This window comes from Passer montanus, unplaced genomic scaffold (assembly GCF_014805655.1).
Source record: "Passer montanus isolate IOZ18808 unplaced genomic scaffold, ASM1480565v1 scaffold49, whole genome shotgun sequence".
In the NCBI taxonomy this organism is placed as follows: domain Eukaryota; kingdom Metazoa; phylum Chordata; class Aves; order Passeriformes; family Passeridae; genus Passer; species Passer montanus.
Genome location: NW_024369818.1, coordinates 4,419,563 through 4,445,606, shown reverse-complemented (window position 1 = coordinate 4,445,606; position 26,044 = coordinate 4,419,563). Strand labels below are relative to the sequence as shown.

The 26,044-nt window shown below is 40.3% G+C and overlaps 1 protein-coding gene across 3 annotated transcripts in view; it reads right to left on the bottom strand.

The window, feature by feature from the left end:
* Nucleotides 1-1,615: 1,615 nt before the first annotated feature.
* RPS6KA6 (ribosomal protein S6 kinase A6) overlaps nt 1,616-26,044 on the bottom strand; it is a 28,759-nt gene continuing 4,330 nt past the window's right edge. The window contains exons 3-21 of one of the 3 annotated variants that reach the window (XM_039722555.1): nt 23,909-23,990; nt 22,740-22,820; nt 22,164-22,243; nt 19,294-19,400; nt 18,995-19,032; nt 17,804-17,946; nt 16,981-17,051; nt 15,603-15,691; nt 15,118-15,182; nt 13,301-13,403; nt 12,141-12,265; nt 11,729-11,854; nt 11,191-11,280; nt 10,399-10,557; nt 9,812-9,973; nt 9,346-9,422; nt 8,532-8,649; nt 7,369-7,509; nt 1,616-6,538 (exon numbers count right to left, since the gene is read on the bottom strand). In XM_039722555.1, coding sequence (XP_039578489.1) covers nt 6,413-6,538; nt 7,369-7,509; nt 8,532-8,649; nt 9,346-9,422; nt 9,812-9,973; nt 10,399-10,557; nt 11,191-11,280; nt 11,729-11,854; nt 12,141-12,265; nt 13,301-13,403; nt 15,118-15,182; nt 15,603-15,691; nt 16,981-17,051; nt 17,804-17,946; nt 18,995-19,032; nt 19,294-19,400; nt 22,164-22,243; nt 22,740-22,820; nt 23,909-23,990 — 1,983 coding nt within the window. In that variant the 3' untranslated portion in view covers nt 1,616-6,412. Of the gene's footprint in view, nt 6,539-7,368; nt 7,510-8,531; nt 8,650-9,345; nt 9,423-9,811; nt 9,974-10,398; nt 10,558-11,190; nt 11,281-11,728; nt 11,855-12,140; nt 12,266-13,300; nt 13,404-15,117; nt 15,183-15,602; nt 15,692-16,980; nt 17,052-17,803; nt 17,947-18,994; nt 19,033-19,293; nt 19,401-22,163; nt 22,244-22,739; nt 22,821-23,584; nt 23,667-23,908; nt 23,991-26,044 lie in introns of all 3 variants that reach the window. The other 2 variants (XM_039722556.1, XM_039722557.1) reach the window with 2 other exon arrangements.

Sequence of the window (26,044 nt, the reverse complement as noted above, 5' to 3'; positions counted from 1 at the left end):
ATCAGCCAGCATTAGGGCATTGCACTTGTTTAAACCCAGCTTGGTGCAGGGTTGCTCTGGGGTAGAATTTCCTGCACGCCAAAAATCAAAGAGCAGGCCCCAAACCAGCTCTGGAGAGCTCAAGGTTTGCTCCGAGGCTGGAAATGCAAACAAGCCCAAGGGGAGGGAGCTGCAAGGGAGCCCCTGCCCAAACTGAGCCTTAAGGGCTGCAGAACTGACCTCACCTCTGCCAAAAGCTTTCTGTGGCTTTCAAGAGGCCCACAAGAAGCCCCAACCTCTGAGAGAAGTTCCCCAGAGGTTCTGGAGGGGAAATTGTTAACAAAAGTCAAAATAAATAGTTAAATCGGTTATTTTGGCAAAACTGCTTGCCCCCTCTTCCTGCTACAGTGGGGCAAGCAAAGGTGGGAACATCTTTACCTTAAAACATTTTGCATCCCATAAGAACCCAAAAGAGATGTGGGAAGGTGCCTCTTACAGTCATAAAGATTCAGAGATGAATCATGGGGAAAACAGCTCCTGAGAACCAAAATTTGAAGGGAAACAAAGAGCAGGATGCAATTGAGGCACATTCTGGAGTCTCTTTTTTAACACCTAGCTCATCCCTGTCCTTGGTTTCTCCAAACATTCAGTCAGGTTGGGTTTTTAATCCATGCCTCGTCTCCTTCCACCCAGCAACACCTTCACCAAGCCTGCAGATCTCAATACCTGAGACTCAGGGCTTTTAAAAATTATTTTAATGGTTTTTTCCAATTTGATTCGTTTTTCTACCTGACTTGAATGAAATCAAATCATGACAATGTGGGAAACTTGTACCTGCTGCCTCCCCTGTGGCTCCAGTCCCTCCCTTCTTCTGCCTCTTGTGTGAGCAAACAGCACCTGGGAGATGGACCTGAGTAAAGGTGGGAAAACCTTCCTGTGCATTCAAAAAAATAAAGTATCTATAAACCACTGTGATTACCAACAGCAGCAGCACTTATCAAATACCTCAGGAGGATTTTAAACCCAGTTTTTTTATGTCATTCCTGCCACTTGTAATGCAAGTGTCTATTTTCAAAGGATCAGATCTTTGCAGGAAAATTATCTCCTCTTAATATATGGAGTCAAATTTAATAGACTTTATTAGACAAATGTTATAGAGTTTATATTTAAAAAGCACAGAGGTAGATGATCCCACCCTGAGGTAACACATCAATCCTACCACTGAATGTCTGCTTTGCTGCAAGTATGGCATGAAACACTTGACTGAATATCAATTTATAAATAGCTCTTGATGTATGTGAGGTTTTTGGCAAGGTTTATGAAATAATTCATATACATTTAATTTAGGAATGTTTGCTCATTGTTTTTTATATCCATTTGAAAAACAGAAGCAAACTTCCAAAGCAGAAGTGATGGATTTCTGTCAATTACCAAATGTTATGAATTTGCAACCCTTTCATTCTAGTACTCAAGGAACTGCCAGCTAATTAAAACTGTACCTTTATGATTATTCAGGAAGTTTGACAAAAATAAATACAATTTTGAGTTTGCCTTTGGTGTGCTGTAATTGAAGGCAGCAGTGCCAAGAGAAACACCACTGCACTGCCAGAGCCAGCCTTGCAAGAAGAGGAGAACGTAGTACAATGCAAACTTTAATGTCAATATATACAGAGCTTTAAAGAAAACATTTCTTTTAAAATTAAATGAAATAAATACAGTATGATACAAAATCCACAATATGCTTAAGAGAAGGAAATGACAGTTACAATATCTGATAACGGGGACCTTGTGTAGAGTTTCATCTTTGAAGTACCTCAGAGCATGGAATTCATTGCACACTGGTCTCAATTAATGCCCTTTATGGAGATTCAGCCACGTGCCAGGAGAGTTTCAGCTCTAACCAGAGCATCAGTGCAAGATGCCAAAGTGCTTGGGACATTAAGACAATGCAATTAATTAATTAACTAGCAAACACTGCTCAAAAGCCTAATGAAAAACAGCCAAACCTGAACACTTGGTCCTGCAAAGCAGATCCACCTCCAGCATCCTCGAGAGAAAAACCCCACGAGAGAATTCAGGGTTATTCAAACTCACTATTGGTAATAAGCTATTGCCCAAAAATTAATAATTAAGAGACATAATCAATTAAGTATCTTTTAAAGCTTTCAGAGAAAGTTTGTTTTCATTACACAGGAAAAATCTCAAGAAAACCAGCTGCTGATGATTTTGTGGGAGACTTTCTAAATATGCAAATTATTATAATATTCAATCAGCTTCAGACATATATTAAGGGTGAGGGTTTTCAAAATTGAATCCATTCTTCTATTCCCAAGGAACAGCAGGATTTGGAGAAGAAAATATTTAAAAATAACTGGAGCAGGGACAGATGTTGATGCAGAAGGCTGGTGTGGCATGAATGAAGTGCAGGGGTGCTACCAACAGCTATCAGTGCACACCTCAAAGAGCTTTGGAACAAACTTAAGGAGAATTTTGTGTTTTTAACCCTACGGAGCTCCTACAGGATTACAGGACTCTATTATGATCACAGCTTCAGAAGCTTTCTGGAAACTTTGAGAAAGAAAACCTGCTCCTCCCTCCCCTACCACAAATATTTGCAAACTTTTAGTTCTGAATAGGACTGAAAAGCTTAAGTGCTACAGAAATACATAAAACCCTGTGTTTGCATTGATGTTTTAGCCTAATTTCACTGATACAAACCAGGAGAATTATTTAAGCTTGTGTAATTAATTTAACACAGCTCTACAGACCAGTCTCTAAGTACACTGCAAGGAACTCCCACCTGCTGAAGTTTGTTAGAGGTTATTTTAACTACTGGACAGCTGAAGAACAGCTTTGGAAAAGGAATTAAAACATGGAAGACAGAATTCAAGCTCAACATGACTGACCTGGGTGAGGTTTTGGATGCCTTCTCTGGCTGCAAGAACATTCAAACAAGAGGCCTCAAAGGAAGAGCAGGCTCAGCCCCCTGCACCTCCTGGCATGGGCAAGGGGAATTCACTGATTTTGAGCAAAATGGGAGAAAGAAGAAAACCACACAAGCCACAGATGAGGGGCTGGACTGCACCCAAGCAGGGCAGCTCTCAGGAAGGGCCCTGGGGCCCCGCCATGGTGCCACTGCAGTTTCTGGACATGGAACAGGAATACAACAGAGCTCCTCACTTTATACCCAAGGGATACCTGAAGGTACAAACTGAGATATCCTGGGGTGAAAGAACAGCAAAAGAGGTCCTGAGCCCACTCCAGCTCCAGTGGGAATCTGCTTTCTGTGCACCAGAGCTGGAACTACTGATAATGATCATCACCAAACACCAGAGCAGGAGCTTTTTTGGCAGGAAGCCATGGCCAAAATCTTCTATAATTTAAGATTTAGTTCTCTGGAAATTCCTTTAGTCTGAATGCCTACTTCTATGTAATTATGAAATTTGTGAAAATTTGACTTTTTTTTCTAACTCAGTAAGGCAGTAAGAACATCACCAGTTTGTAAACTTGAACTGTGCCCAGATGATGTGAAAGAATTTCCACCAACCTTTCACTGCAGCCAGAGCATTTTCCCATTACCTGCTCTTCCATCTCAAACCTTTAACTGACAGCTCATGAGCAGACCATGCTACTTTTAGATACCAAAACCTAAGCTGGGAAAGAAAGGGATGAGAAACAAGGAATTCCCAAAGGAGCCTCACAAAGATGATCCTTAAATACAATAAAAGTAAACTGCAAGTGAACTCTGTGTTCCTGCATATCCCAAATATTTCCAGGACTGATATGCTGAAATAGAGCAAGGGAAGTTTTCCCCCTAAATAAGGATTATAATTGGCATACCAGGGTACACTGGCCTGTCAGATATAACACATCCATATGCTTTCAGACAATAAGACAACTCTGTAATGTTGCTTTATCCCTGGAGTGCCACTTGCACTAAAGGCCAGCAGTGACATAAAACAGGGATAACTTTCCAGGAAATGTTTTAAATACTCAGCAATGAATCAGAACATCCATCTTGTTTGTGTTCTTTTCCTCTCACCACCTTTGTGCTGCACATCAAGAACAACTTGAGTCCCTTCGGCTGCTTCCAACTGCTCTTGTGCAAAATGCTTTTAAGGTGCTTATTCTGTGGTGCTTCTAAGCAAGCTAAAAGAAAATACCAACAGAAACACTGGTAAATGATTCATGGGTAAAGCCATTAAAGACCAGCTGCTGCCTCACAGGAAAGCTGAAGACAATTCAAGTTTGACATTCTCACTGTATGCCAGGCCTTGCATTACCTCTTATCCCCAACACAGCTTTCAGGACTACATTTCAACCCACAGCACACCTTGACCTGGGCTCAGGGGGTTTAATGTCCATCACTTTTGCATTTTTTTGAGTGAATTCAAATTCTTCTGGCAGTCATCTTTAAATTTACATTAAAATGACCCTGACAGAACGTTAGACAAGAGGTTTCCAGGCATTCTTGCTGGAAAAAGTCTTCATTAAGGAAAAGGAGGATGCAGCAGCTGCAAAAGGGGCAGATTTTGTACTAAACAAAGAGCTTTCCAGGAAGCAGTTGTGTTCTTTGATAAGTTTTCAAGCATTTCAAACAGGCACCTCAAAACTAGGCACAAATGGCCCCTAAAGCTTCCAACATCTATCAAACACTCAAGAAATTCCATCTGGGGGATGTTCTGCGTGACAAAAAGAGCACACCTATGTTTGCTATATCATTAAGTCTCAAATCTACATATATTCATACCTAACTATTTGGCCAGATAATGTCCATCTTCCCCCACCACAACAGAAGAAAGCAGCTCATCTAAAAGTACTTCCAACACCACCAAGTCCTCCACAGGTATAAGCAAAAACCAGCCAACCCCTCTAGTGAGATGTGAGTTACCACCACCACTCCTGGTGCTTGGGCCAGAATTCTCCTGGAAGTTTTTTTTTTGCTGTCTCAAAACACTGATTTCTGTCAGCCCTGGGATTTTGCACTTGAAAATTCAATGATGACAAATGATTCTGAACTATGTCTGAGTTTTGGTCACTGCACAGCCTAATGTCACTAATATATTTAATATTTATAATCATCCTGCTATGTCACTACAACTGCTCAGTGTCTACAACTTTTGAAAACACTTCTAAGTGTATCTCAGCATGAACTACCAGCAGTTAGCATTGGTTTGGAGTCAGGAAACCCCAAGGTAATTCTGGCCCTGAAATGAATTTCCTCTCCTTCCCAGCACTTGGGAACAGCTGAAGTCTAAAACCAGACAGAGAGGGTGAGTGAGTGCTGGCCACAGGATGCTGAAAGGAATTTGTCCATAACTGTGAAATTCCTTGGTCAGAATTCCCTTATCTGGGCACACAGCAAGGCTTATTTATTTTCCCAAGCTACCCCTACAGTTAGGCAAAGAGAATTTTGCATTTCTGTTCTGTAATATTTGTACATGCGGCGAGAGAGTCAGAGAGAAGCAACCTTCTATTAAAAAAATCAAATAAATAAAAAATAAACCCCAAGTGCCAAGTTGGTTATAATAAAGTGTCAGTTTGTCTCATATGCCAAACAAACCTAATATTGGGTGTATTTAGTGGAAAGACTGCTGAGGAAAATAACACAGTAGTTGTATTAATGGATGGGAAATGTAAATAACCAAGGATTGAGCTGCATGATGCTGTTTTGAAGTGGCACCAATGTTTCTGAGAGCCTGAATTGTGACAGTTTATGCACATATTGACTTTCTCCAGCTCAGTGCAGGACACAATTTGTGGTAACAACCAGAAATGTTCATTTTCCTGTTAGGGACCATAACCAGCATTTCTTTTGGGTCATAAAAGATCAAACTGAAGTGCAGGATCTTGCACATCCCTTTGGTTTGTATTTCCACAGAAACTCCTCAGTTACTGGCACCATGCAAACACAGAGCTACCAAATCAACAGTGATTAATGAACTCTGGCACATCACACTGCTCAATAATGGTCATGGACAAGGGAAAGGAATTGAGTTGAATCAATAGTGCCCAATCACAAAATGAAGAATTTGCCCTTCACAGCAGGGTCTGAAGGTGTGAAGCAAGAAAACTCACACTGACACTTTATGTACAACTTGGTCATTGGCAACGGTCCCCTAAACCATTTTTTTTAACTGAACCCAGCAAAACTATACAGGATGTGAAAGAATATTTGCAACAGATCTCAAAGGACAGTGTAGAGAAATTCAATATGGTGTACCTGATGTTTAAATTAACTTAACAGATACGGCCTGTAAAACAAACACAGTATGAACCTGTGGATTTTTTTTTTCTTTTTAAAAAAAGGACTTTTACAGAATTCAAGTAGTGTAGCAGGAAACCATAGATGCCTTTTGATCACAGGTCAGGCAAAATAGAGCCACTTGTTGGGTTCCCCCTTGCTTGTGTCTGCTCAGGTGTCCCAGTGGATCTATAAGTCTGTGGATGTGAGCTTTTTCATGCTCCGTCGCTGAGCTAAACTGGAGGCTGCCACAGGCTCCAGCACTGGCTGAAATGTCTTGTGATTCAGTGCAGAATATGTAGCAGCCATGGCTCCCTAGGGGAAAAGGAAATATGTAATAATAATTCATATATGTAGAAGTTTTAATCAGAAAATAAAGCAATTAAACATTAAATACTCAACTAAACTCCATTAAAACAAAACAAGACTTATGCCAGGTCATGTGAATTCTCTGAAGTTTGTTAGGAGGAAAAAATCTGTTGCTACATCCTTCCAATGTCTAAGCATGGGTGTCTAACACTTCTTTCCCTTTCTTTTGTATCCCTTAGATGTAGGGGTCACCTGCTAATGTAGGTCAGAATTTGTATCTTTCAAGCCAGATTAGCACCAATTTCTCAAACACAGCCACTGCAGTGGCCACTGAGCTCCTGACTTCAGAAACAGCTCAAGAACTACCTTACACAAAACACACACAAAAATCTCTTCCCCTACACTGAAGGAGATTAATTATTAAAAACAATTATTTACTAATTTAATTTGTAGAGGGGACTTTATACAAGGCCATGTAGGGCCAGGACAAGGGGAATGGCTCCCCACTGCCAGAGGCAGGGTTAGGTGGGACACTGGCAAGGAATTGTTCCCTGTGAGAGTGGGGAGGCCCTGGCACAGGTACCCAGAGAAGCTGTGGCTGCCCCTGGATCCCTGGGAGTGCCCAGGACAGGGCTTGGAGCAGCCTGGGACAGTGGAAAGTGTCCCTGCCCCAACCCAAACCATTCCACCATCCCATGAATTTGTCTCACTATGTAACTTTAATGTGTGAGTACTATGGAAAACAAATAGAAAAAATGAGATTTCTGCCTGTAGCTCTAAGGCAACTGAAGTCCTTGCACAGCCCCCTGCTGAAGCAGCATCCCAGGTGGCTTTACCTTTACTAGATGTGGGGCATCTTGCCTGTTGAGCTGGTAATGAGGCAGCTGGTCCCTGCAGGCAATCCAGGAATGCTTCAGCACCTGCTCGGCCGTGTACCGCTGGTGGGGATCCACGTGCAGCATGTGAGACAACAAGTCCTGCAGGCAAGGGAAACACAAAGATTGCTCAGTCCACAGCTCCTCAGGGATGGCAGCCATGAGAGAAGCACCCCATGTGGAGGGATTCGCACAATGCCAACGCACAGAGATCAGCAGACAAACGGGATCATTCTGTGCCCTGACACTGCAGAAGGCTGAGAACAATGTGTGGTACTATTGGAGCAGCTCAACAGAGCCAGCCTTGATTGCAAAGCAACTCACTGTTGTGCCTTTCATGTTTATTATGAATATAATCTTTAAAAGACTAGAAAGCCTATTCAAATGTAGCAGGCAGATTTTATGGAGGAAAGCTATTATTTGCAAATCTCTCTCCTTTTTCATTCTGCACTTTGGGCTCTGCTGTCTCCTTACTACAAATGAATTCAGGGACAGTGAGACACCAGCAAGGAATTTTTCCTTCAAGAAGCCACATAAAGCATAAAGCCAACAGCAATGGACACTTGTTTTTGCCTGTTGGAAGCATTAGCAACAAGCTACTGATTAATTACAACGTTGGTCCAAAGGAGAGGTGGGTGGGAAGGGCACAGAACAGAGACAGCAACAGTTTGAAATAAAACCAAAATATGAGCAAGCTGACAGAATGTTCCCTTTGTTTTAGGTACAAAATGTGAAGCATTCTTAAATACACAGAAGTGAATTTCTCATGCTAAAACAGCAAGAGCCAACAAGCATTCTGAATCACTCCTACTGAAATGAACAATAGTGCACTTCCAAAGGACTGGGAAAAAATATTTAAACATTAATATTTAATACTAAGGCTGATCTTTTTAAAAGGTAGCACTGGTGATTAAGATACCCACAGAGTGGGTCAACACCATCCCAGGGAATCTATATTCATTACAGATGGAGTCTTTAAATAAAATGTTGGAGCAGATATCCTTCCCTCCAATAAAGTCTGCAGATAATAATAACAAACTACACTTACAGAGCAGTCTAGCTGATAAAGCTCAGTAGATTTCATTGCAATTCTACAAAAACATAAAACCAAAACACATTTACACCTTTGCTGCATCTGAAACAGTGTCCCAGTTGCCTCCACTTAGAGAGAATTTTCCACTGCCTATCCGTACTAGGATCTCCTCAGGAGTATCATTGGGACCATTGGCAAATGGAGTATAGCTGGGGAGAGAAAAAAAACCAACAAAACCACCTTGTTATACATAAAAACTGCAAGAAATTAGTAACACCTTGTGAATCAGAGTCAATATCCTACTGCAAACAGAAACATATCACAGAATATACACACATACTATTAAATATTAATATTTCTAATATTAAAAGGGAAGTGCAGATTTATCAAGAGAATAATTTCCAATAGACAGGATTTAGCCATAAGACTAAAAACCTGCTCTTCTTCTGCTAGAGAAGAATTCAGCAAACATCTCTCATCTGGCCACTAGATGCTTCCTAGAGCTTCATCAGGTTTGGATGTTGAGGAAACTCCAGAGATCACAACCCAGAGTAAAGGGGATGGGGTGGGAGGACAGGCAGGAGACACGAGGTCAGTAAATGGGATGGGGTGGGAGGACAAGAGGCTGGAGGGTAAAAAGAAACCCACCACATATTTTCACAGACTCCATTCCCTCCTGAAAACTGGGGGAAGTCTCTGGCACCCCCAAATCCTGCACTGGGAAGAGAAACCTTGATCCTGCTTGGAGCTAAATGTGGTTTATTTGGCTTTGACTCAGAGCTGCCTGTCCCACCTGCGTGTCTGTGTCATTCCACCAGGCAATGCCTCACCATTTCTATGGAAGCAAGGATTCAGGCAACATTCTGGGATTTAAGGTAAACAAAACAGCTCAGAAATATTCTCACCCTGCCAACATTGTGTAAAGGAGAACTCCCAAGCTCCATATGTCACAAGCAGCATCATATCCCTGTCTCATGAGAACCTATGAAACAAAGAGTGTTAAAGACTTGTCATACATTAAAAAAACACCCCAAAACAACACTAAGAAAGGGTAAGACCATCACTGGATCATGTCAGAGATTTTATTACTGATTTTCTAATCTACAGGTTGCAGTAAACATCAACATTTCTTGTTCCCAGATCATCTTTTAAGATTTTCACCAGGCTCACATCTTATTTTTGAGGGTGGACTCTGCTGTTTTTAAAGCAGGTTTATAATAAACACATGCATCAGTGTTTAAAAAGCATGTGTGATTATATTTAAAGAAAAGTAGCAGAATTGTTGAGGTCTTTTTCCAAGCATTACTGGAAAGTTTTAGCATTTGATGCACCAAAGCCAGCACAATTAAAACACAGAGCAGCTTGAAATACCTCTGGTGCCACAAAGTTTGCAGTGTAGCAGGGAGTCAGAAGTAGTCCATTTTCTCCTCGAAGTTGTTTTGCAAATCCAAAATCACAAATCCTGATGGAATCAGCATTGTTTGAATCATCAGTGTATAAAATATTACTGGGTTTAAGGTCTCGGTGCACCACCTTTAAGCAAAGACATTTGAAAAGCCATCACTTAGGAGGAGCAGGTACATTCGTTGTAATTTGCAATTTGTAAAAGCTGTTCTCTAGATGAATATACTTATGAGAGTTTTAAACAATATATCACTTTAAATTACCCAAAAATTCTAGTTCAAGTAATGCAATAAAAACCTCCTGGCTCATAATGCAACTGGAACCAACACCACCACTTGGCAACAAGGAGAACAGGACAAAAATCTGCAGATTTATAAAATGCAGAGTCCAAAGGCTTTGCCAGCATAACAGGATGAGTTGTTTCTGTTATTCACCTTTGTGATAAAATAGAAAACCTCTTAGCATGAAAACAAGCCAAGCACAGCATGGAGGGCAAGGGAGGGTAACTCCAGAGCTGTGCCAGGGCTGGGAGGGCTCCCTCACTCCTCACTCACCCCCTGGCAGTGCAGGTAGTCCACGGTCTTGGCGATGGTGAAGAGCACAGCACTGGCCTCCCGCTCCGAGAAGAATTTCTGCCGCAGGATCCGGTCCAGCAGCTCCCCCCCCTTCATCAGCTCCGTCACCAGGTAGATGAATCTGCCATCATCATACACCTGGGGAGAGGTTGAACAGGGCACTCACCCAGAACACACACAGGGCATTCTGACAAGGCAACATCTGTAGTTACACATGCCCATGGATCCCCTCCTCCCACAGCAGAGGCAGCACAAACAGCAGGGGCTGCCAGAGCAGGGAGTGCAAGGCAGCTCCTGGGTCATCCTGGGAGCTCATGACTCAAGCTGTTAATTCATCACTCCCAATTCAAGTTGTTAATTCATCACTCTGAGTTACATTTTTTAGTGTAAGAGCTGCTGTTGGAAGAGGAGAGCAGCCTCACACTCCTGGCTGCTCTTTCCTTCCCAGGGCCATTCTGGCACAGACAGGACAACGTGCAGGCCACTGCTTTCTCAGGTTACCAACACACTGGCTGCTCCTTTGAAACAAGAAGAAATATGGCATTCCTAACCTTTACATCATTCCTCACTTCAAGCTGGTTAAACAGCCTTTAGAAAAATGAATATCAGGACAATGTTGTGTTTTGAGACAATTCCTCTACTGTTACATACTGCTCTCCCAGAAGATTTTTCTATGCAAAAGAAATTTAATGAATTCCAATAAACTGCCTATATCTGCATTTATTTTTTCAGCACTGTCTAATAAGAGGCAGCAGAAAAGGAGGTACATACATCCTTTAAAGTAATAATATTTGGATGTTGCCCATAGCGCATGAGAATCTCAATTTCTTCTGAGGGATCCCTTTTGCTTTTATCAATTATCTGCAAAATATAACAGGAAAAACAACTTGCATAAACAAAATCTATTAAATAAAGACATTTTTTGTATTTATATTCTCATTTCAATATCAGCATAAGAAATTCTAGAGTTCATTACTTCTTACTAATCATTAGTAATTCATCCTCCAGCTTCTCATCCCATTTATTCATTTCTTGCTCTATCCTTGTTAAAATTCTGTCATTAATGCAGCCTGTCCTGCTCCACTGAACAAGGAAATGCTCTGGTCTGAAGCATCACTAATTCCCTGCAGTCCAGTTCCACCCCTGTGCATCTCACTTTATTTCAGGTGTTCCCATCACTGTACAGTATTTTCAGCAACCAAGACTGTAACTTATAAACTCACAAAAACACAGCAACTGGAAAACTCACAAATCTAAGTTTTCAAACCTACTAGAGCCAATATTTTCAGAGTGAAACTGATGCCAGTACCTTCACAGCAAACTCCATGTTTGTAGCTATGTGGACACATCTCTTGCAAACAGAGTAGGAGCCCACACCAATATCTTCCTTCAGGTCATAGACATCAGTGAACTGGGCACTGTTTCCATGAAGCTGCTTTAAAAAAAACACAAGAAAGTGGTTATCTAAAGCAACAAATTTCTCTTTGCCATTACACTGGTACCAACAGCAGAAGATTCTCCTGCTTGCTCATGATTTTTCTTTTAAATTCTTCTTCCAGAAAAACAGCAACTCACTTTTTAAAATTAAAAAATATCCCATGGAAGTATTTAATGAGACCCATTTTATAACGGTCTCCTCAACAAAGCAAGAACAAAGTAAATACTGAACACTGGCCAGTCTTTGGCATGCCAAGGAAGCTTCCCAAAAAGCAAAGCATTACCTGGACTATGGGCAGGATATTGGTGAGGGGTGATATTTTATGGTCTTCTACAGTAGTAGTTGCAACAAAACTGAATCCCTTGAAGAGCTGGTGGGCGTTTGCACTGGGTGGGACCCCTGGAGAATCTGGGGCACACAGACACACAGGATTAGTGTGGCTACAGCAGGGCCACTGCAGAACATTCAGAGGTATGGTACAAAAACCATCTTGAGGGAAGGGAAGCAAGCAAGAGGAAAACCAATGTTAAATAATAAATAAAACTTCTGGTTTTTATCTGTGCTCTTTTACTTCAATAACACAAACAAGTATTCCAGGTTTTCATCTAAAACTAAAAAGCACTGCAGGAATTTCTGTACAAACACAAGCTCATACAGAAAGGAAGAAGTTTATTGAAACAGAACTACTTATGGAAAAGAACTAAAGATAATTGTCTTGTGCTCAACAGTTTTGTATAACAGAAGAACAACAAGAGAATGTGCAGCTTCAGTGGTGAATGAGCTGCTGCCAAGGCACAAGTGAGGCAACACAAGAATATCCAATTAGTGAATCTCCACTGAAAAAATATCCCTGAATTATTAGAATTCAGTTTTCCTCAGGTTATATTCTGTGCACCTCTGAATTCACTGTCTGAAATCTCAGAGCTCAATAATTTTGTCCAATTAAGAGCACAGACCTTCTCCAAACAATCATGAGAAGAGGGTTTAAAGGCTGGATGCAGCAGGAAAGAAAAAACTCACAAAAGAAAACCTGCAGTGAAACTTAAAGCAGACCAAGAAATAATAATGACAATAGTTAATGTTTCTTAAAGCAAGGCATTCTCAATGCAATACTGACCCTAAAAAGAATCACTGCTGCAATCAAATTGAGTTTACTTTAATATTCAATACTTCCTCTCAAACACTGCATGCATGACTTGAATTATAACTAGAAACCACAGTCCAGCTTTTAATATTCCATTTATTTTTTTCTTCCTGAGTCCAAGATTAGCAAAATATTCAAAGAACAGAAACCTGCTGAGGGGAACATCCTCCTTCAAAGCACTGGAACCCTGGTGCATCCTTTCCTTTTAACTTTGTCCCTGGCTTTTCTGTTTGTTGTTTTAGCATGAATTTGACCCTCCTGCCTATAAACCTCACCAATGTAGAGCCATGCACAGTTACCTTTTGGTGTTTTTGCTGTGAATTCTGGATCAAAACAGAAAGTATCTTCTGGCTTTCCAGAGGCAGGTTTGAATGGAGGCTGAATTTCTCTTCTGAACAGTTTCTGAAAGAGAAGGACAAAGATTTAAGGGTCACTGAAGCTTCCATGGGTGCTTTTATTTTGCCAAGATAAAGGGGAAAGGACAAAGACCTCAAACCATGTCAGGCACATCCCTCTTGGCAAGGAGCTGCCCATTCTCAAAGCTCTATTCCAGGTGTTTCCTAATCCACCCAAGTAAATCAGGGAAAGACCTCAAATCTGCAATAAATCCCATTTGCAGCTAAGGAACAGAAAACCTCACGTCAAAAGATGTTGGATCCCCCATGCAAAATTCAGGAAGTTCTAAGAGCATTTCCTTGCCATTTCTCTCCTTCTTTCAGATCTAGTTTTTGCAGTTTTTTAAATTTGACCTTCCTGCACAAAAGCATACAGTATATTTTAGTTTAAAAAAACCAAACCAACTAACCAATCAAAACCAAGGAAAGGGGACCTAAATTTATCCCAAAGAATTCAAGAGGTAAAATATAGAAGTGTCGCTAAGGAACAGAAAACCTTATGTCAAAAGATGGTGAATCCCCCATGCAAAATTCAGGAAGTTCTAAGAGCATTTCCTTGCCATTTCTCTCCTCCCTTCAGATCTAGTTTTTGCAGTTTTTTTAATCTGACCTTCCTGCATAAAAGCATACAGTATATTTTAGTTAAAAAAAAAGCCAACTAACCAATCAAAACCAAGGAAAGAGGACCTAAATTCATCCCAAAGAATTCAAGAAGTAAAATACAGATGTGTCATGAACACCACCAGAGTGAAATAAATACAAATTATTGACAAATTGAAGAAAGAAAAAAAAAGAAAGAAAAAAGATGGAGCTAGAACTGCTGAGCTTTCAAACTTCCCTGCTGGTATTTATTTCAACATCAGTCCCTTCAAAAGGAAAAAAAGTAAATAATCAAGCCAAACAAGACAACAGCTGCTGAAGTGCATTCACATAAAGCAGTGAAGTTTTACTGTTGTTAAAAACTTGTTGCTGAACAGACTCTGAGGTAGCTGCTGCATGAACACAGCTAGAAAATCACTTTTCAGAAATAAATACAGGAGATAAATAGATGGATAATGATGAGGGGCTTTGAACAGGGGAGCACAGCACTGCCCTGTGTGGCTGCAGCTCTGTCAGCACAGCCACATCTGATTTGTTCCATCCAGCACTCACAGCAGCCTCCCAGCCAAGGGGGATTTATTTCACACAGCACCCTGGCCTTGAGAACCCCTCTGGCAAACACAGCTCCGAGCACGAGTGAACCACAGAGCAGAACCATAAGGTGCTGCTGAGAAACTGAAGGCAGGAGTTGTGAACTTGTGGATTTTGGATCATCTTGGAGCACCTGAGTTCATTGCTGAGCTGTGACTGGCACAGGAGTGATGCAGCAGAAGCCCAGGACAGCCACAGCCACAGGGAGCTCTGGACACACTTCCTGCAGGATTCCTGGGAGCACCAGCAGCCTCTCCCAGCTACAAATGCTCTAATGGACCATTTCAGCTTGCGAATGCTGCAACTCTTAATTATTTAAAAAGTAAATGCACGATTTGTAATTAATAATCTCTATCTGCAGTAAATACTGCAGCTCCAGATGCCAAGGAATTCGAGGAGAAGCCAGGATGTGCCAGTCAGCAGTAATGCAGTGTTTGCTGTGCCCTATTCAGATGTGAATACTTCTACAAATGCCACAACACACAGAAAAATTAGCAACAGCTTTATCATTCAGATCCTTTTGTACTCACATTCCAGTCAACAGTAGAAAAAAAAGGATGTCTCTTGATTTCTTCAACTCCATCTGAACCAGCTCCTGAACAAAAGGAAGACTGTGTTTAACACACTTGTGGGCAAAGTCTTTGAGATTGCACTAAAAATTAGTTCACTTCTAAAAAGTTTGCACAGACATGGTTATTTCAGTGAACTGTGAATACAGAAATATTCCAAGGATGTAAAATACTCAGGGAGGCAAAGAAAACACAAGAAACTCATAAATACAGTGTCAATATTCTTTGCTGGGACACTGTCAGAGCTTTGGCTCACTCCTGAGTCACTGATCCCACATTTTGACCATTCCCTGGCCAAACCCTGGAAGCCATGATCCAAACTAACAGGAAATGGTGCCCAAATGCTTCTGATCACCCAGAGCTTGAGAGCCTCAAGCAACTGCTTTTCTTTGAAATAACAAGCTAGGCTGAGTTGACTATTTAAAGATCCAAATAAATGAACCAACCCAATCTATTTGATGGGTTCCTTTTAAACAACATCCTCAGGAGACTTTGTGCTTCAGGGCTGAGGAACTGAGGCATTCCCAGCTTTGCTCTAAAGGAAAACAGAGAACAAGTCAGAGGAAGAAACTTATCTTAGTTTTTACTAAGACAGTTTTTACTGTCTACATAGATTTCACTGCACAGTTTGATGTATCAAGGATCTATTCCAAAGCCTTGTAGAGAGCACATACTTAACTCATCAACTTTTTAAGTTTCCTGTTATAGGACTGGTTTAAAATAAAACCCCACAATGAACAAACACATCAGACCAAAACCACCAAACCCCACCCAAGCAAGCTTTTTGCTGAAACAGAGTAAAATAATTATCTCAGGAATATATAAGTATTTAATTTAAAAGGTATCTTCATGTCACCAGGAGGTTTTTACAAAAATAAATACCAGTAACAGAACAGACTCACCAAATCCCCAATTACCTGCCCTTGAAGTGATTGCTACTATTCCTCCAGGGCTCATTGAGCCGTCATATAAAATCTCACTGACTTTAGCATTTATTGTATTTAATGAAAACTTTATTTCCATTCCTGCCAAGGCAGTAAATTCTTGTGCAGAACTGCAGCATCTGGGAGCTGCAAGGGAGGCAGCTCGTGGTCTAGGCCATCCTTTCACAGGCAGCACCACCAGAACTCCCACTCAGGGCAAGCTCCAAGTGCCCTGTGCTGGGAAGAGCAGAGCTTCTCCCTCCTCCCCTCCCCATCACCCCTCCGAGGGCCAAGGCTCTGCCTGTGCCAGGAGGAAACTCTGCTAGCTGAGCACAGACAGATGAGAACATATTTGCCCAACAGCTCCACTGCGTGAGCACCAGCTCACCCAGTTTGTCCAGTCCAGCAGCTTCTGTTGTAACTGGGGCAATTTAAGATGAGAATTTGAGCACGTAAGGGCTCCCCACACATCTGTACACAAAGCAACACCTGATCACCTGCTGCTTACAAAACAAGGTGTGCTGTAACAGTAGCAAGGGAGTGTAACGACAACAGGAGTGGAAATCAAGCTGCTCTCAGTCACTGCACTGCTCTTATCTTTATTATACGCCTACAATCAAAGCACAGATTCATCCCTGAGATTTTAATTGCTGGCGATACTTAATGGTACTTCACAGTCTGGGATCTAAAGCTTATCAAGGGGCTTTGCTTTTTGCTCCTGTTGCAGCTCAGTGCTCTTAAAACCACAAAATGGTTTGAGCTGGAAGGGACCTTAAAGCTCATCTTGTTCCACTCCCTGCCATGGGGACAACTTCCACAAGACCAGGAGTTATAACAAGCTGTTAAAACATGTTTAAAATGACATTTTTGAACTTCTGAAAAAGGAAGGAGATGTACTTACTTCAGTATCATATTCATAGTCTCATTTCGATCTTTACCTTGAAATGGCAGGGTACCAGTAAGCATTTCAAACTGGAAAGAACAAATGTTAATCTAAATCAACACTTCTTCCCCCAACTGCTGAAACAAAGTGTTAAACACTGCACTCTTTCCTACCTCTACACCACACTGGTTGAACTTTGAAAAGATTATGGAAGTGTTCCCAAATCTAAAATTCTGCTCTCACTTGCAGTTTACATGATGACAACAGTGTAGCATGATGATGGAGGAATATTATGCATCAAGCTACTTGAAAGTAATAAAATCTCCTCCACAATCAGTTCTAGATGTTGCCATAGTCCAAAAACTGCAAGAAAGGTAAATTCTAGAACAGTAGTTTACTTTTCAGGTCCATCTCCATGTCAGGCTGATGCTCTAACACACCCCAGGAAGGGCAGAGGTGGCAGCAGTTACTGGCTTATCTCACTACTCCACTCCAGCATTCCTTCCACAGGCTCACTCTCACAGAAATGCCATTTATATTCCTTCAAACCAAGCCTTCAAGTCTGTATTTAAATTTAACTATCAAGTAACATGCAAAATAAATATACAAAGTGAAGTCTCTCACTGACTACAACTGGCTTTAACTACTAATGGACAACCCAGGATTTTTCAGGTGCCTGATAAACACTCCTTAGAGTGAAAAATCTGTTTTATTCCACCCAGCAGCAATTCAGTCATTGAACTGTCCCCCTCACCCAAGCATCCCTAACCAGAACTGGACAAGCTTATTCTAAGTGCATTTGTGTGAGCTTAGCAAGGGAAGCAAGAGGCAAATACAGTACCATGAGGACCCCAAAGGACCACCAGTCAGCACTCTGGTTGTGCCCTCGCCTGTTTACCACTTCAGGAGCCATGTACTCTACAGTACCACAGAAAGAATAGGCCTTCTTCTCTTGGTCTACTGATTCCTTGCTGAGTCCAAAGTCTACAACACAGCACCACAAGAACACAGCCAGTGAACAATGCCAGGGAACACAAATAAATCAATAGGTGGTGATTCAAAATGCAAGTGTCGAGAGGTTTGGGTTGGTTATTTTCAGAAATGGGATTAGCACAGCTCTCCATGAAACAAGAGACTGCAGGTATCTGGAGAGAGCACATTTCGTCTACTACACACCTCCAAAACCATTCTAAAAGTCATTAAAATCATGATTAGCCATCAAAGTTATTACTGAATTAGCTTGACATTTGAAATCCTACACCTTTAGAGCTCTAAAATACTCAGAAGTTCTCATTTTCTCTGTTTACTGCCTGCTTTATTCACACAAGAAATTGGATAAAAGTAAAAATCAGTTTCAAAGGGAATGCAGTCTGCATGGTTTGGTCTTACTGAATGATGAATAAATAAAATCACACTAAAAATATTGGTGTTACATAAGACAACATGGTTCTGTAACCTGCCTCAACTTCAGCACAGAACAGCCCTGCATTCCCAGAATATTTCATTCCCAGAACACTTTTTTCCCTATTGTGAATACACAAGCCCTTGACACTGGCTCAGCTCTCAAACACCCTTTTTTTCACAGGAGAAAATGATTGCTAATCAATGATCCCATCCATTATTTCCACTTTCAGAAGGAAGTGACAAATTCAGGATTGAATTGTGTTTAAATATAGCAGAATTTTAAAAGGTATGCATTTCATAAATCTGATTTCCATCACCATTATTCTATCAAGTCTTTGAGGGTTTGAAAAACATTTTCTCTTAGAATCTAAGAGCAGTATCTTAGATTAAAATATATGATGAAATCTCTAGTACAAAATCATCACCTTCAATCTAATTTAAAGCTTTCAGAAATTTATAGTGATTTGTTTTCTAAACAGTCTTTTATATACATCATTTTTGAGAATATATGTATTTGGATTGCTCCTCACAGAACTACTTTCTGCAATTTTACATGCACTTAAAATTGATAATACAGAAACTCAGAAAAACTTATTTACAAAGAGTTGTATGAATGAATGGTGCCTACCTGTTAACTTGATATGTCCTGCTTCATCAAGCAAAATGCTGAAAATTAAAATTCACATTCACCAAAACAAAGATCAATGCTTACATAAAACATTTAAAATGTAAGTTAAAAATTATGACATCAAATTCTGTTATTTTTTTAACGAGCTAGTATTATTTAACTCGAACCACAGATATGTGTTTTACATTTTGTATTTGTTTACAAAATCTCTAACAAAAATAGTTTTAATTTTTTACAGTGGAAAAGGCAAAGCAACAAGCAAAATACACATAATAGTGGTAAAATACATTTTACTTTACTTTTCTGGCTTCAGGTCCCTGTACACAATTCCCAAGCTGTGAAGGTGATCCAAAGCAAGGGCCAGTTCTGCGAGGTAGAATTTCACATCTTCCTCTGTAAACATAACCTAATAAGAACTGTATAGATTTACCTTCTGATCTTGTCTTCAGTTTTTAAAACTGCAATCTAAAAAATATATATACTCCTGTCTGCCTAGATTTCTTAGTTTTGAAAGTCCCTTGTGAACTCATAATTCATGAGTTCAGCCAAGAGAAATGCTTTATTAGTATCTGTTAATTATAAAGTACACAAAGAACTACCTGCAATACTTAAATAAAACCATCAGCATTACTGCAGAGCATTAATTAACTTTTAGATAATAAATTAATTGTTATATTTACTGTAATTGACACTCAGCACTCCTCCTGCCACAAACCCAGACAGTTTTCCACTGCATCATAAAATTTAATATATGGCTGCTGTATTGGGTGAGTGTGAATTCACATTAACAAGATTTAGGGAAAAAAAAAAAAGGCAAAAATAATTTAGGAAAAAAACATGGAGAATAAATCACTGGTGGCAATAACCACGACAGCCTGGGAGTTGAAGAACCTGCTCTGCTCTTAGGAAAAAAAAACTACTAAAGAACCCTGGCGAGACACTGAAATATTGATGTTACTTCTAGAGCAGAGATGTCCTGAACACTCCACAGGTTGCTTTAATTTCATATATAAAAACTGAGCCTGCTTTGGCTCTTGTCATGTTCTATAGATTACTGGAGGAGCTTGGAATCTTTAAATGGCTGGACTGCATTTGGGCTTTAAGGGAACTATTCCCTTATTTGCTGAATCCAGCAGGATCCCAAGCTCTTCCAGTCATTTGTGGAACATGACAGTAGCCAAAGCAGGCTCAGTTTTTGTATATGAAATTAAAGCAACCTGTGGAGTGCTCAGGACAGAAGTGCAGGGCAGCCACTCAGCTGCAATGGAAGTCCCTGGGCTCCCTGGCTCTGCTCCTGCTCTGCAGGGCTCAGGTATGATCAGAATATTTCTGATTTCCACAATGACAGGTGCTGACCTCGGTGACAATGAAGCTGTGACACCCCACAAGTGTCACCTTCACACCTCCAAAGATCAGTGCTCACGCTGGCTTTCACCTCTTTCAAAAGAGCAAAGGGAAACCTTGGACTTCATTACTCCTTGGATTTCATTACTCCTTGGATTTCATTACTCCTTGGATTTCATTACTCCTTGGAGCAGCCAAAATGCAAATCTCACAATATAATGATGCTAATGTTAATCTGCCATCTCCCCACAATGACATGTAAAGCTGTTCTCTGGGTCAAGTCAAACATGATGCAAGTCAGCTCCATTAAATATTACCAATAAGAACTTCATTACACACTCATCTCATTGACACAGCTGAAACTCTCATACCCACTTTAGAATTTAAAGACCAACAAAATAACGTCAATAACTTTAATAACTTCATACTAAACCACATTAATTTAAAATAATCCTGTGTGCAAAGTATGGAATGCCACAGGGAATTTATCCTCATGTGCATTGTCCACAGGCTGTGTTTTACCAGGGACTTTTGAAACTACCTCCTACTCCTACCAGAAAATAAAAACCTGATTTTTTTCCTATCTACATACATAAAAGCCAGTAGCAAGAGTCCTTATGGACAGCCTGGCATCCCTTATTTAAGATGTTCCAGAGGGGGTAACCCCAGCTGGGATAGTGCAAGGGAACAGCTCTTCCTGCTCTTCCAGAATTCCCTCTGCAATTAGACATTCCATATCAAAGCCTGACCTCTTGCCTACCTCCTGCTCCAATAACCCAGGACAAGTCAGTCACTTGAAGTTTTTAACAGCCATTTTAGCTTCCACATTAATTAATTTTGACCTCAATTCTTAGACATAATCACTGTGTTACCAAGCTCAGCTTTTAACAAAAATGCCTTTAAATTCTCTTTTGCCTGTTCCTAAAGTAAAATCTTTATTTTCATGAGAAGTATAAGGGGAAAAAACTCTCCTGGCATTACATACTGGGAATAAACAACCTCCTCCATGCCATGAAAAAAATCAGATAACACAGTTTGCTCATTTAAGAAAGTGGCTTTTCCTGTGCTTTGGCAATATAAATGGATTTACAGTGGTGAAAACACTGAAAACCTCACTTGCTGTGAAGCTGTTGAGAAACTGCCATTAAAAATTTAGATCTTTATAAAAGGTTTGCCAAAAGAAAATAACAGTCTTCTAAACATGTTCATAACACTTAAGGTAACATGTAATAAATATTTGATGGCAAAGGTTTTAAAAAAATAACAGCCTGTAGCTGTATCCCATTCCCTCCTCTGGAGCTCTCCCTCCAGGAAACAAAAATAGAAATGAAAATTCAAGGTCCAGTTGTGTGCCAGGGCTGGGTGGAGGGGAGTGGGCTCAAAGGCACTCTGTGCTCCCACTCTGTGGGATTCAGGAGGAGCATCTGGATTGCAGCACCAGGCAATTTTACAGTGCAGCAGAAAGCTCTCAGGGCTGCAGGATTCCAGGAGCACCTAGGCTGACTAAGAGCATGAGAACTACACATCCCCTTCCTTCAGTGCTAAATATTCATTTACTTCAGTTGTGTTTCCAAGCAACAAAACATTTTTAGACAAAAGAACTGTACTTTGCAGATGCCAAATTAAAACTTGGGCTACTCATCAATACACACTCGGGTTTTTTAAGGATAAAACAGAATCTAGAATATGTAAGGAAAGCCCAAAAGTTATTAAAAATTTAACTATGCCAAGAAATATGGGGAAAACAGGTTTAGAAGCCAATCCTGTACCAACAAATCCCAACCCCTGTCTAAGAGTGAGTGGAGATAAAATTTTAGGTACTTACCTCTTTGGATAATCGTGTGAATACATCTCCTCCCCTGAGAAAATCCAATATTAAATAGAGCTTCCCTTCAGTCTGAAAGGCTTAAAAAAATTTTAAAAAAGTAAATAAAAATCAATAGTTGTATGACAAAACTACAAAACAAATCTGAATGCTTTTACAACTAGGAAATTTCAGTCACAGGCAATACTTCTGTTGTGTAAGTGAAATAATTCAGTAGCACACAAAGCAATTTATTGAATGATTCCTTGCTCCTTCACAGAAGAAAATCTTAGTCATGAGAGATGATTAAAATAATGTTCCTTTATTTCTCCTTTGTCAAACAGGGAAGCAGCAAGGACATCAATTACTGTGGTTTGGTTTAAATCAATGAAAAGTACAAGAAAAGTACAAAGAACTTGAACGTAAAGATTCGCAAAGTTCTTACAAGAGGGCTCAACCTAAAACTTTTCTACACAGCTGTGTATTTACACTCCTTTTTCTATTTTCCCAAGTTGCTAGAACCCAATGTGAGCCCTCCAAAGTGAGAGAGCTGTGCCTGAAGCAGGGAAGGAGCAGAGCAGAGGGATCTGTACCAACCATAGTGCAGCTTGACGATGAACGGGTGGTTCACCTCCACCAGGATGTCGCGCTCCATCTTGGTGCGGACCCTGTCCCGGACTGAGGGAGACGGGAAACAAAAAAATACACAGATGGATTTAGTGCAACACAGAAAGGCTTTGCTGGCTGAAGGAATCTCTTGCCTCATCACCTGATTTGTTTTTAATGTTTGAGTCTCCCATAAAACTCAGACAGCAGAACTCTGGTTTGTTTCCTGCCCGCCCCAACTTTCTTCTTTGCTTCATTGTATTTCCAGCACATGCCCATATTTTGTGATAATTCATATTGATTTCACAAAAAAAGCTCCTATGTTCCCAACTTCAATTTTTGAATTAACTCTCTGTCCTGAATATAAAATATTTTAAAGATTACTTTTTCCCCCATTAACAGTAACAGCTCTATTTACACACAGTGGACTCGCACCCATTCAAGTGTCTCCTGAAAGCCAAACCCCTGAATTCAATTGTTCTGGCTCCTGGAACAAGGGAATGACTTAATTTTAACCACAGCAGAGTTCTGACTTAACAAAAGACAAAAGGAAAACTGTTTATGAAATTAACTTGTTTTCATATAATGAAAAGTCTAAACAGAATTAAATAATCCAATTTTCAACTTTGAAAGAACATTTCTGACCACATAATTAAAGCTACCTGGCCAGATTTAAAATAGTCTTTAAACATGAGCTCACAAGTTACTCTAAAAAAAAACTCCTATCAAAGAAGAGTTATGAACTCACTGACAAAAATTTAAGATTTTAAAAAAGCTTTTAAATACAGGTGCACTAAACCCCCTAGTCCAAAGTCTCAGCTGAAAGACAAACCTACCTTTTAAAGAAGCTTTTTTCAGCACTTTCATTGCATAAAGCTGCCCAGCATCAGGCCCAATTATCTTCCTCACGAGGAAGACCTGGCAATACAAAGCCCATTCTTAAATCACTGCAAGCTTGGTAATCAAACCCAAACTCTCACAAAGCATTTGCAAACCTCCCATTAATGTTTCAACATGAGCTCACAAGTTACTCTAAAAAAAAACTCCTATCAAAGAAGAGTTATGAACTCACTGACAAAAATTTAAGATTTTAAAAAAGCTTTTAAATACAGGTGCACTAAACCCCATAGTCCAAAGTCTCAGCTGAAAGACAAACCTACCTTTTAAAGAAGCTTTTTTCAGCACTTTCATTGCATAAAGCTGCCCAGCATCAGGCCCAATTATCTTCCTCACAAGGAAGACCTGGCAATACAAAGCCCATTTTTAAATCACTGCAAGCTTGGTAATCAAAGGTAATCAAACCCAAACTCTCACAAAGCCTTTGCAAACCTCCCATTAATGCCAGGCAGCTTCCAGTGCTCTGGACCAAGCACACACCTCTAAAGGCAGAGCAAAAATGCATTCCCTGATCAGATCAGAGCTGCAAAGCACCAAGCTCTCTGAAGCATGGCACTGGCCACAAACTTTGGATTCTTTCCTGATTTATCAAAGAAGTTGTTACAGAAAGTTTTTCTTTCTATCACTTTCTTGGAGAATGACAATTCTGCCTGGTCTGCCACCTCCCAAGAGGTTTTTGAGGTTTAAGACCCAAGTCTCAAATATGAAACATTCATTTTTATTAATGAATTCTGTACAAGTGGTGAGATGAAAGCGAGGAAACCTCACCATTTAAGATCAAAGCACCCTTTCCCTCTGGAATAGCAACTCCAACAGGTTTTTCTACTTTCTCTCTCCAGAAGAGTTTTAAAGATAGATGGGATACAACTTGACACAGAGAAAAGCATATTAGATAAAGTATTTCACTACAAAAACATGGAGCTACACTAATTTTTAACCACCAGATCTTCCAATTTACAAAATGGTTTGATATGTGCTCTTACTTCTAAATTGCTGTTCTTGTAATAGCAATTATTAGTTATGAATGAATAAGTTTTGCTTACAAAACCAAAAAACACAACATATAAATCACAAGAGAAAGAGCTCCTTACAATTACCTCTCTGATCTCACCTTATCCAGACCTCCATTTACAATTAATTTATTTATATATAGAAATTATAGCTATTTTTTCAATGATCTTGTCAGATTTTCCATTCTAGAATCTGAAATGCAAGCACTGTTATGACTAAGTTGTACAAGGTTGGGAAAGGGGATGTTTTTATTTTAAGCTCTGGTTAGAAGAAAAATATCATGTTTCAAGGTTGTCTGGCTTTTTGTTTTAATAAGTTTTGCCCAATAACTGACCCACAACAGTGCTCTCCTATAGGCCAAGGTGATAGAAAATAGTAAAGGGAGTAATTTGAACACCAGCAACTAAGGAAACAGCTGTAGATGAACACAGTCACAATTATAAAATATTAATAATAAGCACATAGGAATATTTTAATCTTAACAACCAACAACCCGTGAGGACATCAGAATTATTGTACAAGTTAAAAAATTTAGCTAATAAGACCCAAAATAGCTGCAAACTACTGAAGCACCACCTATTTGTTTAATTTGCAGACAAATCCTCCAGAACTCCACATCTGCTTCAGAAGGCACATCATTACTGAGAGAATGAAGAGAGAATTCAGTAGTTCAGGAGGTTTAACCCTTTATTTCTGTGGAATTATTAAATCCTGCACTGAAGTCAAAAGCAGGCTCCAGGAAACCCCTCTGGTGTTTGCCAAGCCTGAAGGAAGGGCCCTGGGAGTGGAAGCTGGGAAGAGAAAACACCACGAGGAAACAGCCACTCATCCTCCTGGTTTGTTTTCTCTTTTCACAGGAAAGAACAGAGAAAAAGAGCTCTGAGCTCAGGTGTGCAGCACCTGAAGAGGCACTGCCAGCATTCCAAAGCTCAGAGCACATCTGGCCCAGCTGCTGGATCCCAAGCAGGAGCACTCCTGAGGCTGGCACAACCCTGAGCTCTGGGAAGCCAAATCTGAGGCAGGGCTGGCTGTGCCAGCTGTGCTGAACCCTCAGGTGGCTTCAGACATCTCAAATCAGGAGGAATAAATACATGGAGCCTTTTCAGGCTCCTGCTGAGAAGTGTGTGAGGGAATTGGCAACATTATCAGGTAAAGAAATGTTTCTGAAACCTCAAAATACTAAGAAATGTTTAAAATCTATTCTCTACACAATCTGTTACACACAGAATGCCTCCCTAATGTCAATGTCTTCCTCTCTCACTGTACTCTATGCAGAGGTTTGTTCCTGCCTAGAGACACACACAGAGCCAGCAGAAGAACAGGAAAATGGGAACAAATGTAAAGCTGATTGACTACTTTAGATGTTGCAAAACATGTAGTTTGAGTCT